Source organism: Lissotriton vulgaris, chromosome 7 (genome assembly GCF_964263255.1).
Source record: "Lissotriton vulgaris chromosome 7, aLisVul1.2, whole genome shotgun sequence".
NCBI lineage: Eukaryota > Metazoa > Chordata > Amphibia > Caudata > Salamandridae > Lissotriton > Lissotriton vulgaris.
Window position 1 is genome coordinate 1,732,573,432 of NC_141695.1, and position 15,974 is coordinate 1,732,589,405.

Genomic DNA, 15,974 nt, shown 5'->3' on the forward strand with positions numbered 1-15,974 from the left:
GACATCAGAACACAGGGATAGTGCTATGTATGACTCACGTCGCTACTTCCGGTGGACTTGCATAGTCACCAATGTGTCTGATGGCACCACCTCTTGGCACAGGAGAGAAAATTATAAACAAAAGCTCCCAATCCAGTGTGGAGGGTTAAAAGTTGAGGAATCTGCATTTAGAAGTTTCCATCAGAAGCCAGGATTTCCCAATATCACCATTCAAAGGACGACCTGGTGGCTACAGTCTTGCTGTTAGTATCAAAGCATCAAACAGAGGTCCCACATCATAAACCTGTATGCGAGTGAATAAAGTGAAGCAAGTCAACTGGACAGAATCAGAATTCACTAAAACAAATTGCCAAAGTAGAAAAATATTTAAGACTACAATGACCGCCAGCATCTTACAACCAACAACTCCAGTAACAAACATGGTCCTGTATGAGATATAGCCAATTTCAACCTGGAAACAGTCTCCAAGGAATAGGTTCACACATCAGGTTAATAAACTGCTGCAATCACATATACTTCTAACTTAGGACCATGAAAGTTCTAACATCTAAAAAGCAGCTTGCTCGAATGCTCCTGACCACATCTGCAATTAAAAATACTGCTCTAATGTCCATCACATGACTGCAACTGGCCCACTATCCGCTACATTGCCTCATCAAAAAGACAGCGCTCCATGCTTTTATTTAGTAGTTTTGATCAGTGCCATGTGTTGCCACTTGGACACTACAGAGTGAGGTGGGACTCGGCAAAGAGTAAACAAGCAATGAAAATGTGCATAAGTAGGTGCCGTTCAAATACATGCTATGTATGAACAAGTGTATGAGATACATAAGACGCTATTCTGGTTGTCAAAGCCTGCAGCCACATGCCGACCTGGGAAGTCAGTCTCCATCAATTCCTGCCAAGAGAAAGGTTTTGCAGGAAAATGCACCCACCTTTTCAGCTAGTGCTACTGGACCCAGTTCCGCCTCCAAACAGCAAAACTATGCTATGGAAATTTCCATTTGCAGCACGCTGGAAGGCTGATAGGAGGCAACATTTACATCTCTTTTATTTATCCTCAGGTAAACATGAAAGCATAAGCACTTGGCTACACATGAACCTCACCAAGAGCTCTATTGCTCTTCAGTAGAGCCCAAACCTCATCTATTCTTCCACACACACTGCATCCAGGACTTGGAACGCAAACTACCGGATACAAAATAATGGACACAAAGGAAGGATTGCACTATAGAGGATACCACACACTTTGTAGCCACTTACCTGTCCACGAGTGTGACATGTTCTGTGTTGACATTGCAGTAGTGGCGTTCTAGATGTTCCTGTGCTATTGGGCCAAGGCTGACCCATTTCTTAGATGTCTTCTGTCTGAGCTGCCAGTGGTACGGCCATTGGACATGATGCCGGATACACGAAAAGCCTGCAGGACACTCCCCAAGAAGAAAACGATCACAGATCAAAATTTTATCCTGCTCATGGAAGTAGCAGCCGGCTTCCACAGTATCAATTGAAAAGCCTATCTCCGACTGAGGCAATGCATGTTGGTCAACAGATGTCTCGCCACCAGAATCAACTCCACGGCCTGCCCACCAGCCACAAGACAGGGAGGTGGTTGACTTCCACTGCTTCACAAACAAGCCATATGTCCGGCGCCTCTGCTTCCGGCGGAGAGAGATTAATCGGTATGATGCAGATCGTGGGGCCACCACAAATTTGGATGGCTTAGTTGCAGTTGGAGGTTTCCTGTTGGAGGAAAGAGTCGTTATCAGTTTGTACTCAGCAACATTTCAGAGTTCATTCTGGTCACAGAGGTCCACATCCAAAAGCTTGGCAGTTCTGGGTGTGTGAATGGGCATAACATGTATTTGAAATGTCACACCATGATTTTCGCCAGGGCACAGTGTGGTGTTTGAACACAGGATTTAGAAGTTCAAAGCAGGTCATGGTGATGTGACTGACATCAAAGAGCAGAGAATAAACTCAGCTCCTGCTTGCCAAAATAAAAGCAAACCACTTGGAAATCAGGTGGTAGTGTTTAAAACCAGGATGTGTTTGAAATGAGAGTGTGGCGTTCAAAATCAGAGTGGTTCGGGAAACTAAAGTGGAACACAATCTTAATAATGAGGGGTTTTGCTTCATTCAAAATCAGATCTGCTGGACTCTTGGATGTCTGGTACAGCAACCTAGGATTTTGCAGACTCGGAATTCAAGGACCTTCTTATGGTAACTTTCAAAATAGAAGCCTTAAAGAGCCACCTAGAAGCACTAGATGGTAGCTCCTTCTCATTTATTGCATAAAATTAACCACTTATCAGGCAAATTATAATATATACTTCAACCATTAATGAATTTCTCAGAGACCTCTATATGTTTGGGGTGATCTCAGGGTGGGAGGGTTGGAAAGACCTTTGCAGTACAGGAGGCTTGGAGGGGACAGTGGCTGTGCTTGGTCATATTATATTTAATTCCACTGCCCTGCTCACTACAGAGCTTACACTGCTTGAAAGAAATGAAAGACCTACGTGTCCAAAGGTTGCAAAAAAATTATGAGGGTAGTTGTATGGATAAACTAATGTGCACTTCTATAGAAATAAAACTAATGCCAGAGTGGACTATAAACAATTGCCAATAATAACCATAGTATTCACTAATGTTAATGCTAGTGATACAGTGCATCCCAGCCAATCCAGTTGTAATGCAATTGTTATGTGTTGTGGTTTGGCAGCAGAATCTTCAGAGCAACCTTGTTATATATCGGAAGCTTTATATGTTTGCCACTATCAGTACAATATGTCTTTGTTCTGACCCCTGTCACTCCAAATGTGGTTGCTGAGATTTTCAACAATGAGGCGGCGTAAGGGGGTGCAGCGTTGGAGAATGAGGAAGCGGTATACTACATGCTTTCCTCCATACCCCAGTAGACACTCTATTTCTCATTATATATCAGCAGGACATTCCATAGAGCCTCTTGGGTAACCCTGCTCCACCCTCTACACCTCCAGTAGACAATCCCTTACGTACTTTGTGCCCCAAGTGTACACCGCACTCCACTCATTGCAATTAATCAAGAAACCGCTCACATGTGTTTGGTTTCCGTGAGTGACGCCTAAAACACTGGCGTCACAGACAGTTTTGACCACGTCAAGTATTGGCACTACTGCCGGATAGAGCTCCTTTCCTGTGGAAAGTGGCTAGGCCGAACAGAATCACAGGAAACGTCTGAGAGATGGAGCAGATCTTGCCCAGCAGGAACAGATTCTGTGGGCAAAAAGAAACAGAGGTCAGGGGTGCATTATAGTTGAAGATAGAAACAAACAGCAGCAACCAACAATTCAGAGTGCAAAGAGCAAGACTGGTTACGAAAGGTAACTCAGTGGCAGAGAAATTAAACAGGAAGGAAGGACTGCATCCCTCACCCATAACATTCAAACAAAGGTGAGCAGGGAAAACAAGAAACAATCACACTTAAGAATCAAAGCAGCTACTCAATGGGCAATACCTTGGCAGCCACTTCATGGTGTGGAGGAAAGAAAAGTAGTACCCCACGTGGTCTAGGGCTGACAGTGTATAAGTAGACGACAACTATGGATCAAATAAATATAAACACATGATCTAAATATTTAATAAATATGTACTTTTAAAAATATATTTTGATTGATAAAATATTTAAATAGTTACATTTCATAATACTACATCTGTACTTTTATTTATTTTTTATATTCATTTACATTTATTTATATAGTAAACTATTTTAAATATTTTAATTTAACATTATTTAGTACAAGGTTTTATTTTAAGTCCCTACCTTCCTTATTTTCTAAAGGAGGGCGTTGAAGTACAAGTGGTTGGTCATGTGTACTGCTGGACTATCGAAAAATAGTAAACTTACTCAAGAATGTAAATTACATTGATGACATGAGCTACTAAATTCACAAAAAGCAACACTGCTTGAAAGCAAAGATACCCTTGTCTTTCTGGTCGCAGTAATTCAGAGACCCGCACTTTGCAGGTTGGTGATACGCTATAATATTTTATTGCCAGGAAGGTCTTTTTATTTCAAGTTTTTTTTTTTCCAGTGATGCCAGTCATTGGGATTGTGAGCAAATCGATATGAAAACCTAGTAAATAACTTGGTTTGGGGAACGTGGCGGGTGTTTCAACGTGCCACTCAGGAGCTTTGCAGAACCACCCCCGGGAAACATGGTAGGAAAAACACATTTTCTGTTTTTAAAATAATGGAAAGGCCAACTGAAATGTAAACTTAATAGTTTCTGCTGGGCTGAAGTGGTTACTTTACTTTACTAGCTGATTATTAAAAACAGGGATACAACTTAAAAATTTGCAAACATTCGTGACAAGAATTTTCAATTCTATTAAGGACGAGGAGGCGAGGATTATGCTTAGTCTCATTTCTTTACTGACACATAGCAGCCAATCACATTACAGTAAAGAAAAAACAGAATAGGGCAACCATAGAGTACACCCATAGTATATAAACAGTCTCAGAGGTAACCACTTCCTCTTTCTTTGTCCAAAATCCAGTAGGAAGAACCAATTAACATCAGAAGAACCAAGGAGAACATCATCCAATAGGGCCAAAATCCGAATGAGGCGGCGGAGGAACTTCCAAAAGCCACAGAAACAGAAGCAGGCCAACGAGGAGTAGAAACTCGCAGCAGAACGTCCACAAGGGCGGAGACGGAGGAGCCTCACTTGGGATCAGAGCCTGAAAAGAGACACAAAGCTGTAATACACATCCTGTGTAATCATGAGCAAATAAGGGTGGGTAGAGAAAAAACATTGCATTCATCACATATCATTAGGAAAGATCTATGAAGCAGTGCATAGTAACAATATAATCGATATATGCATAGACAACGGGTGGGATAATCCTCGCCTCCTCGTCCTTAATAGAATTGAAAATTCTTGTCACGAATGTTTGCAAATTTTTAATTCTATGTCAGGACAGGAGGCTCCGATTATGCTTGTTTAAAGCTGATCCACCACTACAGAAGCAACACTATCGATAGGTTTAAAATAAAAAGTCTTAAACACAGAAGCAGATGACCAATCTGCAGCCTTCATTATATCAAACAGAGTAACACCCATGGAATAGGCTTTGGACGCCATTGCTCCCCGTGCAGAGTGTGCGCCAAACACAGAAACATCAATTCCAGCTTCAGACATAAGTCCCCGCACCCAGCGCGCCAAGGTAGCTGGAGAAACAGGGCGAAAAGGCTTTTGCAATGCAATAAAAAGCGGACCTTGCATGTCTGAGCGCAAAGAAGCGGTACTCACCTCATAATCCTTCAGGCATTGAACCACACAAAGGTTGGGGTGAGAAGGAAAAGAAGGATAAGAAATAGAAGGCGTATTAGATTTGGTACGTCTGGAGAGACGAAAGGAAACACCTTCAGGAGTAAAGCTGCGACCCGCCAGGTCCAAAGCGTGTACGTCCGACACGCGCTTACAGGAGACCAAACATAACAACATGGTTAGCTTTGCCGATAGTTGCTTGCGAGATAAGGAAGCATTGGGAGGCCAGGCCTCCAAAAATCTGAGTACAACCGAAACATCCCACAAGGTAACATACTTAGGAGTGGGAGGTTTTGCAAAACGAACTCCTTTAAGTAACCTGGAAACAAAAGGATGTTCACCCGCGGGTTTCCCATCTATGTGGGCATGACCCGCCGAAATAGCCGACCGAAAACCGTTGATAGTCGAATAAGCCAGACCAGAGGTGGCTAAGGAGGCCAAGAAATTAACAATCATGCTGATATCTGCTGAAACGGGATCAACTTGGTGTTGTGAACACCAATCACACCATCGCTTCCAAGACCCCTTATACCGTTTGTGAGTATTGGGAGCCCATGCTTCACTAAGGAGCTTGGAAGCGTCGCTTGAAAGGCCTGGGATCGACCAGCGATCCCCGAGATCCTCCACGCGAGAAGCGGGAGGGAGCCTGAGAGGACCAGGGGATGAGGATCTCCGAGAGGGTCCAACAGGAGATTCCACAAAGGGGGAAGGAGAAATGGTGGAGCCGAACACATTTCTAGAAGGACCGGAAACCACGCTTGAGCCCTCCAGAGAGGGGCAATCAGAATCAGATCCGTCTGAAATCGTTTGGAGTAGGCCAATACCCTGGGAATCATCAGAAATGGAGGGAAGGCATAACAGAGGGTCGATGGCCACTGCTGGAGAAAGGCATCCGTGGCCAGAGCCTGAGGGTCCGGCCTCCAACTGTAAAAATGCGGAAGTTGCGCATTGAGGCGTGAGGCAAAGAGATCTAGTTGGCATGGACCCCAACGCCGATGGAGAGCACGGAAAACCCGAGGATGCAGCCTCCAATCGCTGTAATCCCGGAGATGTCTGGAGTGCCAGTCCGCTATCTGATTGTGGCATCCCGGAAGGTACTCCGCAATAACAGTGATCCTCTTCTGCAGACAGAAGTGCCAAAAATCTTTGGCAATCTCCGCCAGGATTCTGGACCTGGTCCCGCCTAGTTTGTTGACATAGCGGACTGCTGATATATTGTCCATCCGGAGAAGGACACAACAACTGGTTTGCAGAGGGGAAAAACATTTGATCGCAAAGGAACCCGCTAGAAGTTCCAGACAGTTGATATGTAGTGTCAATTCCTGAGGGGACCAACGACCCCCCGTCGAGACCGAGCCGCAACGGGCTCCCCAGCCCCACCGACTGGCATCGGACTCTATCACTAGATCCGGAGACACACCGAAGAGGGCTCGGCCGTTCCAGGCCTCCATGTGGTCCAACCACCACTGCATCTCCCACCGGACCTCCTCCGTAAGAGGAATCTGATCGGAATATCCGAGGCCTTTCCGGAGATGAAGAATTTTCAGGCGCTGCATTGCCCTGTAATGCAGGGGACCCGGAAAAATCGCCTGGATGGAAGATGCCAGCAGACCGACTACACGTGCCAACGACCTCAACGACACAGTCGGTCTGGAAATAACAGATGTCAACTCTCTCTTGATATAACGCATCTTTTGGTTGGGCAAGAGAAGCTGACAAGTGACCGAGTCGATCTGAAAACCCAGGAAATCTATACGCTGGGAAGGAACCAACACCGATTTCTGAACATTGATCAGAAACCCCAGAGACTGCAAAAGAGTGATGGACAATTCCAGATGTTGGATAAGTTTGAGTGGACAATCCGCCAGAAGGAGAATATCGTCCAGATAAATAATCAACCTGACACCCAGAGACCGAAGATGTTCCACAACTGGTCGCAACAGCTTCGTGAAGCACCATGGTGCCGACGAAAGACCGAACGGGAGAACCTGATACTCGTACCAGACTCCCTGCCAGAGAAACTGGAGAAAACGGCGATGTGGTTTGTAAATCGGAACCGAGAGATATGCATCTTTGAGGTCCAGCCTGACCATCCAATCCTTTTCTCGAAGGAGATCCCTCAAGAGATGGATTCCCTCCATCTTGAAATGTCGATAGACGACTCCCCCGTTGAACTCTTTCAGGTTGAGAACAAGGCGGGCACCGCCCCCTTTTTTCTCGACCAGAAAGACAGAGCTGGCAAACCCCTTTGGATGACGGGTGGTTGGAATCACCGCCCCTTTCTTGAGAAGAGAGTCTATCTCCTCGGAAAGACAAACCTGGTCCTGAAGAGAAAACCGCAGACAAGGAGGGGGACAAGTCTGATGCATCGGGTGATAGAATTCTATCCTGAACCCTTGAACAGTTTGTAGCACCCAAGCATCGCCGGAGAGCATGCGCCAATTCTGCAGGAAAAACTGAATGCGACCCCCCAACATCACATCGCATGCAGGAATCAGTCTCACCTGTAGAGTGGGAATCCTGGTATTGTCCCTGATGACCACCGGAACGTCCTTTGCCGTACTGGCCTTTTCCTTTTCTGGAAGGATAAAAGTTGGCTCTCGATGAATAACCTGCGTCGTAGGAGCCTCTGTGTTGAGAGGAATTGCCTCTCTGGGACTGACTGGCAGAACCACGGCCGAACGAGCGTCCCCTACCTCGTCCGGCCTTTCCAAAAACCGGACGCATGGCTCGCCGCAAGGAGGCCTGCGCCTTGTCGATACCACTGAAGGTTGATACAAAGCGCGTGAGTTCCTTAAGGAAAGGCTGGCCAAACAGGAGGCCGTCTGCTTCAGGGCCCGACTCAGAAGTGGCCAGTTCAGATAGTCTAGGGTCAAGCTTTAATAAGATGGACCTGCGACGCTCCGCAGATATCGCACAATTCGCATTACCCAACTGGCAAATTGCCCGTTGCGCCCACTCGATCATTTCCTTAGGGTTCACAAGGGCAGAAGCTTCTTGGGCCCTGTAACCTAGGTCCAAAATTTTAGTGAGAGGCCCAAGGACGTCCAACATCTTATCCTGACAGGACCGCCAAGATCTATCCAGGCCCTTCTTTGGGTCCTTGGCATATTTTTTCAAATAGGTGACCATCATGGGGTCAACTTCTGGGGTCTCAGCTAAATGGGCAGACAAATCAGGCCTCGGGCATTCAGAGCGCAGCCTGGCACGAACCGAAGCCTCAAAAGGCTGACGGATATGTGCCTCAATGTAGGCAGCTACAGCCGGAGAAGGCCCCCATGATGAAGAATTGGGGTGAACAATGTCGGCGGGCTCGAAATTGAGCACCGGAGGACGCTCAGGAGCGTCCACAAAATGCTCCTTACAGACCCGTTTTTTAGGTGGAGGAGAAACATGGTCTGAAGATGCGGAGGATAACACATTGTCCGAATCAGCCTCATGAATACCTGCAGTCGTGGATGGCGCAGATGCTAAACTTTTCGCCAGACGCTGAAAATCAGATTTGTGAGGGTTAACAGGCGACTTCGCCGATTTCTTGGCAGCCGGACACCAGCCCTGCTGTTGAGCATAGAGATTGAGGTGACGCTTCAAAGGATTAATAGCACGTACAAGTGCTTTGTTAACGGATTGCTGAACACCTTTGTCCAGCTGTTCGACCAAATCCTGTTCTAAGGAGCCTTCCTCCTCATCAGCATAATAATAATAGTCGTCTTCAGCGTCATCATAATAATCAGCCATTCTACAGCAAGTAGAGGTAAGTGCCCACAAGACGACTTGAACAATATGGAGTGTTGACAACAAACACAAGTCAAGGGGGAGTGTTGAGACCCCAAAAACAGGCTTCGAAGAAGCAGGAAATAAACCTGACTCGAAAAAACAATTAGAATGTGGAGGGAGCCAAAGCCTGTATCAAATAGAACACTCTAGGCAGAGCCTATGCGAAGAAATATACAACCAAAGCCCTCAGAAGACCTCGGTGTCTGACGGGGTTAACTCCAGTGACAGGCCGTGGGCAAAACGTCAATACGCCGTCGCTCAACCAGCTGAGGAAACACCAACAACCGGAAATGGACAGCGCGCATGCGCGACTGTCGCCTGTCTTTGAAGACCGTCGCGAGAGCGCTCGCGCTCCTAAGCAAAACGGAACCCCTGCTCCCGCTCCACTAACAGCGCGCGAGCAGCCAGGAAGCGCTCGCGCAAGGAAAACGGAGGTGAGGCACACGCTCCGACAAGGAAGAAAAAACTGCACGCCGGCAGCAAACAACACGCGAAGTCAGTGAACGGAGACACAGCCCCAGACGCGCGATAACAAAGCGCAAAGGTCAGCACAAAGCAAACAGTAAGAACAATGCGCAAAGTCAATAGTAAAGATAAAGCACTTAACTGGCTGCGGAGCAGCAAAGAAAGAGGAAGTGGTTACCTCTGAGACTGTTTATATACTATGGGTGTACTCTATGGTTGCCCTATTCTGTTTTTTCTTTACTGTAATGTGATTGGCTGCTATGTGTCAGTAAAGAAATGAGACTAAGCATAATCGGAGCCTCCTGTCCTGACATAGAATTGCACTGCTGGATCTAAGCAGCATTGAAGCGGTCCTGAGATCTCCAGATGAAATGGCAGATTCAGCGGAGAGGTCACGCTGAGGCCAGGCTGGGCAGTCAGCAACTAAGGCTCAAGCACAACCGAAGCACTGGCCACTCTCAGAAGGCTAGTCTTCCTTTCTAATGTCTGGACTGCCAGGCTCCAGGTGCAACTTTTGTTGCAAAGAAAGAAGGTGAGCGCATCTGCTTCAAGAAAGAGTGAGATGGTAGAGTGGCAGACCTGAGTCACACCATATTGGCTCCCTTCACAAGGTCACACGGTGAGAGGCATATATCGCACTGTGGCAGAGAAAACAAGTTGAGAACCGCTGCAAAGAGAGGATTTCCTGCTCCTCTTTAGATGCTTTTAAAAGATGAAAATACCCCCAAAACATTGGCAGCAACCTCAGCAAGTTTTTATTTTTTATTTTAGAAAAGGGGTTTGGTGGGGGTAAGGGGCAGAATAAAAAAAACTTTCTTGCTAACCCGTCAAGAATGCTAAATTCTATTAAGGACACGGAGGCAAGGATTATGGTTCTCTTTCTTTACTGATAAAAATACAGCAGCCAATTAAAACAATGAAAGCTTCAAACTACATATCCCAGGAGCCTTTAGCCCAATGTCTCTACAAATCAGTGTACAAGTCTCCATATGGAAGCTCTTGAAACCTGTCTTTGTTAAAAGTGGAATCAGACAAGCAATCAGCTATTGCCAGGATATCCTCTAACTGAGAACCAGAGGAAAAAGCTTTAGATGCCGTAGCACCACGGACCGCATTGGACCCAAAAGTGGTCACATCAATGCCGTTTCATCCTCAGTCTACGTTTTCCACCAGTCTCCATCCCTACAAATTTAGTGTCCTTAAGACGGGCTCTTCCTCATATTTACAATCCTTTTTCATTTCTCATGCAGTACTCCCATCTCTCTTGCTGTCTACTATACTCTCCGTTTTCTTTCTTAGTCCCAGAGGCTTCTGGGTCACCTTAGAAATTCTTGGAACCTTGTCCTCAGAAACACTTTGTAGGAAATCCACTATTTCTGTGAGGTCACCCCTGATTTTTAGTCTTTTTGCTAGGCCCAATCATTTTGATCGCTTTAGAACTCTCACATAGTTGAATCGGCAAATACCACTAGTGGGCTGCAGTACCTTTTTTGCCATCCACTACAGTGGCAGAACAAACATGGCTTCAGACCACTGTGGCTTGACTATTTAAATGTAAAACTGCAATTTAACCTGTCAAAAATAAACCCTTTTGACAGAGCAAAACCTCTCTTTTAAATATCATTATGTCATCCCCAAGTAGGCAACGTAGCCCACCGGGCAGGGTGCATAGTATTTCAAAGTAGGACATGGTGACGTTTAATGTTAAAATTTCCTTACAGTGACTTGCACCCAAAAGTTATTTTCACCAGACAGACATAGCTGTGCTATGTAGTGCACAGATTAATTATTCAAATACTGTATCGCCAGAATGGGAACAGCTAGAATACAAATTAAATAACTATTTGTCATAATTATTAAAAATCCAAATCGAAACGGTGAAGTCTGATTTTTAATAAATATTAAGCAAAAGTAAATTTTTTGAAAATTAACTTTTCTCAGACCAAATGCCCTCAAGGCTAATTTGCATTGGCTCTCAAGCTTCTCCCGGCCAGTATTTAGCATAAAATAGGAAGAAACTATCTCCCAGAAGCAAACAATAGGCAGACCTGAATGCGCATAGAAGACTCATCTGAACTCCACAGAATACTTACTGTTACTGGTTGACTGGGATGCTAGCCCTGATCACACAGCAACCACAATCCTCCTCAGGATAAGGCACCAGGAAACTACAAATTAACCTGTGCTCACCACCTGGTAGCTTGGCACAGAGCAGTCCAGCTCAACTTAGAGGCAATGTGTAATGTACTTGTCCAATTCAGAAAAATAAGGGGGGAGATAGAGGTTTAAGCTAGGTCCACCCTCCTTATGCCATAATAAACCTGAGGTGTCGGGTAAAGAACCTAGCGGAAAAACAGGGAAGGGATTTTCACTCAAATTGAGTTGGACAATCAGCAGGAAAGGAAAAATTCCTTTCTTGAGTCCCCTCACTCACCAGGGTTTCCCGATTGTGACATGCTTCAACATAGGGGCCATCTCAGTTCTCTACAAACTGAGGCATGCTGCAACTTGCGATATTTACGTAGGAGAACGTTCGTGAAGACTATGTGTAGTGCAAAAGTGGAGTGGAGTGGACTAAGGTGGGTTAAAATACCTTGCTAGTGGGCGAAATATTTTATTGTTGCTCCTAGTTTGGCATGTCTAAAAATGTAGGATACAAGAAAACCTAGCTATAATGGGTTAGGAATCCTTAGTATACGTCAACATGTTTCGAGCATTCCCCAGAGCTCTTCGTCAGGACTACACAGGGACCAACCCTGTGTACGCCACTCCTAATCAGCCTGATTTAGGCAATCTAGAACAGAAAAATAAAAACGCTGCAACTAATAAGCATGCATAAATACATACATATGACCAAGATTCTGTCATGTGGTATCTGTGAGATAAAGAAAGACAATGTTAGGGGAAACAAAGGCCCTCCCACAAGTGGGTGGGTATTAGAACAGTTGGCGTCTTCGCACCCAAAATTGCTCCTCTACGGTGCGTGGTATTTAGCAGTACGGAGCATGCTTCTGTGCCTGTTCAGGACGAAAGAAACATGCTGGTTGATCTAGTGCCGCTAATGAGTACCCTTAAAATGAAGACATTAAAGACACACAACTCGTGACTTCAAAACACTTGCAACACATTTTTTCGGCGGTAATGAGAGCGTATTTACATACTTATATGGTAGCAAAATTGTGCCCCATGGACTGAGGGGGATGAGGTTCCCGTAATCCTAAATCTGGAAAAAATAAAGAAAGAAAACGGGGAAGAATGCCTCGTTAGTGGCCTCTTTCTCCATAGATCCAAGGTGTGCTAACTAGGTGGTGGCTCCTGTGGTCGGGTCTAGCGTAAACCCGGAATCATTACCTGTGGAAAAAAGAGACTTAATTTACTCTGCTTTTTGGCTAGGTTCTTTACCCGATACCTCGGGTTTCAGGTTTACTAATGTATTTGTGAAACACTTAAAACAGTAAAAACACCACACAAAAAGATTCCACACCAGATTAGAAAAATAGAGCAAAATGCAGTAAATAAAACAAGGCTAAAAAGGAAACATCCAATAAGTAGAACTGGAGTTATGAATTTTTAAAGAATAAACTGCAATGTAGGACCTAAAAGCATAAAGTGCCAACTGCGGCTATCTGGTCACCCTGGACCATGTCCAAGCCAAAAGTTCAAGCGGATAGCTAGTCGGATACCGTCCCAGATTAGTGCTGCTGAAGGTTTACCTTCTCAAGTTTTGACGCAAGAGTCTCATTCGCGTAGGAGGGGGTTGCAAGGAGCAATGAGATCATCTAAGGCAGTGATCGGCATGGCGCGAGGAGCTGGCTGGGCATCGTAGAAAGGTGCTTTGTGCTGGTAGTCCCCCATGAGCAGGTGAAGTTGCTGTGCAAAGAGATGGACTGGCAGCAGCTTGCGATTTCTTTTGGTGCAGGTTGCACGGTTTCGAAGCAAACTGGCCCATTCGTGATAGCGAAGAGCCCAATAGCTTGAATTAAAGAGGTCAAAAGTAACACCAAGGGTCCAGGACCTGAGAGGCACCTTTTGAGGGGTCAGAAACTCACTTAAACCAGGAGTTTGTTGGTTAGCAGGTTAAGTCCTTGAGGTTCAGATCTTGAGGCCAGTAGACTAGCTCTTTGAGACATTCTGGGGTCCTGGGTTCAAGATGCATTGCAGGTCCAGTTCTTCTTTTATAGGCAAGAGGGCGGCAGGTCCAGCCGAGTGGCAGTCCTTTCAGCAGCACAGCAGTCTTTCTTCCTGGCAGATTATCCACAGGTCTAGAAGTGCAATGAAGTGGGGGTGACTCAGGTCCTTCTTTTATACCCGGGTGCTCTGGTCATGGAAGACACAGCGTATTTAATTATGAGGCTGGGTCCAGCCCCAACCTCCCATACTGCCAGTGAAGGCCCATCCAGTCACACCTAAACTCCCATTGTGTGTGGCTATATTGGAGGAAGACAAAGCCCAACTGCCAACTACACCCAGTCATGTGATCGGAGACAGGCTGCAGAGACCAAATGGCTAAGGCAAAAAAAGGCCAACTTTCTAAAGTGATATTTGCAGAATTGCAATTCCAAATCCAACTTCCCCTTAAGTTAAGATTTAAAATTGTGATTCCAAAGTCACCAAATATGAAGGGGTCACTCTTTGCATTTGGAAATTACACTTCTAAAATGTAATAAGGTAACTTCAATGTTATCTTAAAGGAGAGCTAGGCCTTGCAGTAGTGAAAAACGAATTTATGAGTTTTTCACTACCAAGACATGTAAAACCTAACAGTGCATGCCCTACCTTTTAGATACACTGTACTCGGCTCACTGGGCTGTCCAGGGCCTACTCTAGCGGTGGCATGTGTATTATAAACATTTGCAATGCAATAGTTCTCAAATTTTTAAAGTTAGAGCTGTTGGAGTTGAAAATGACAATGTTTTTTACTTTTGTTTTGTTTTTTATTTGCATTTGAGAAATTATATTTGGCATGGAGCGTCACACTCCAACACGTTATCTGCTTCCGATAAGTACGTTTTTCGTATCCGGCAAACACTGAAGGACAATGGTAAAGACTGCGTGGTGCCCTTTCAGTTTCAAAGTGAGCTAAAACATTTTTCCACAAATTTTATTTGGATGTCGGTACGACCATCTCCAGGGCTTTGGGTGTAGAAATGGAGGTAAGCCCAATTCTCATTTTCTTTGGTGTGGTGGCTATGCCGGGGGGGGGGGAGGGAATACGACCTCAGTCGTGGTCCCAATCCAAATTGGTGTTTTACTTGATGTTGTTGGCAAGGATAGAGATTTGCCTGTTGTGGTGACAGGAGGCCCCTCCTAGTTGGAATGCTTGGTGGAATTCCGTTAAATATTATCAAGCCATAGACCAGAGGGTTAATGTTTTTAGGGGCAGGACTGATGATGGGTTGTACTGGAATTGGTTGGAGGACATCCCCCTCCCTGAGTAGAGTGTAGATTATGGATTACCATTGGTTAGATTTGGATTCAGGACATCTTCCAATGATTAATACCTCTGGGTCAGCTCAAGTGGAGTATAAACGGGCATTCCCCGTTTAGAATATACCAGCTGAGACTAAGTATCCACCAAAAGCTATTTGCGCCAGTGGCGGGATAGGTCAAGAGGCGGCAGTAGCTACGGAGGTCATATAAGGAAGAAAAAAAACATTTTTTCAAACCAGGAACATTCTGGTTTTGCATGTGACTGGTGAAGTAAAGAACTCCCACCCTTCCACTCTGAATGCAGACGGCTACGCCCCCTTGTGGGACACCCCCGCGCCGCACGGCCACCAGCTGCTGCGTGTGTTCCCCTCTGCCTGCCTTCTGCCTCGCTGACGCCGTGGTCGCTCCCCTCTGGTTTCCCAGTTGTTTTGCCCTAAATTTGTGCTTGTCTGTTTCTGCCGTCTGCTCGCGTATTTTGCCGTTTTTCCTTGTTTTGCCCTAAATTTGTGCTTGTCTGTTTCTGCCGTCTGCTCGCGTATTTTGCTGTTTTTCCTCGTTTTGCCCGTAATTTGTGCTTGTCTGTTTCTGCCGTCTGCTCGCGTATTTTGCCGTTTTTCCTTGTTTTGCCCTAAATTTGTGCTTGTCTGTTTCTGCCGTCTGCTCGCGTATTTTGCTGTTTTTCCTCGTTTTGCCCGTAATTTGTGCTTGTCTGTTTCTGCCGTCTGCTCGCGTATTTTGCCGTTTTTATTTGTTTTGCCCTAAATTTGTGCCTGTTAATTTCTTTGTATCCCCTGTGCCGTGTCCAGTTTCCTTCCTGATTGGCCGCCTACCTCGCCGCCCTCCGCTCTCGCTTCCCGCCACCGACATTGGCCCCGCCCCTTTTTCTCTTCTGTTCCCTCCCCGCTCCCGCCTCCCAGCTGCTCCGCCCACCCGCGCACTTGGCCTTAAATGGCGACCGTGCAGCGCAGGTGAGTGTGACCCACTTG

General features: G+C 45.7%; 1 protein-coding gene across 1 annotated transcript in view; it reads right to left on the bottom strand.

The window, feature by feature from the left end:
• The window catches only part of LOC147706488 (protein mono-ADP-ribosyltransferase TIPARP-like), a 105,724-nt gene that overhangs the window by 72,400 nt on the left and 17,350 nt on the right, over positions 1–15,974 (bottom strand). Inside the window, exons 2-3 of the mRNA XM_086932983.1 lie at positions 3,081–3,258; positions 1,264–1,743 (exon numbers count right to left, since the gene is read on the bottom strand). Coding sequence (XP_086789109.1) covers positions 1,264–1,743; positions 3,081–3,082 — 482 coding nt within the window. The 5' untranslated portion in view covers positions 3,083–3,258. The remainder of the gene's footprint in view (positions 1–1,263; positions 1,744–3,080; positions 3,259–15,974) is intronic.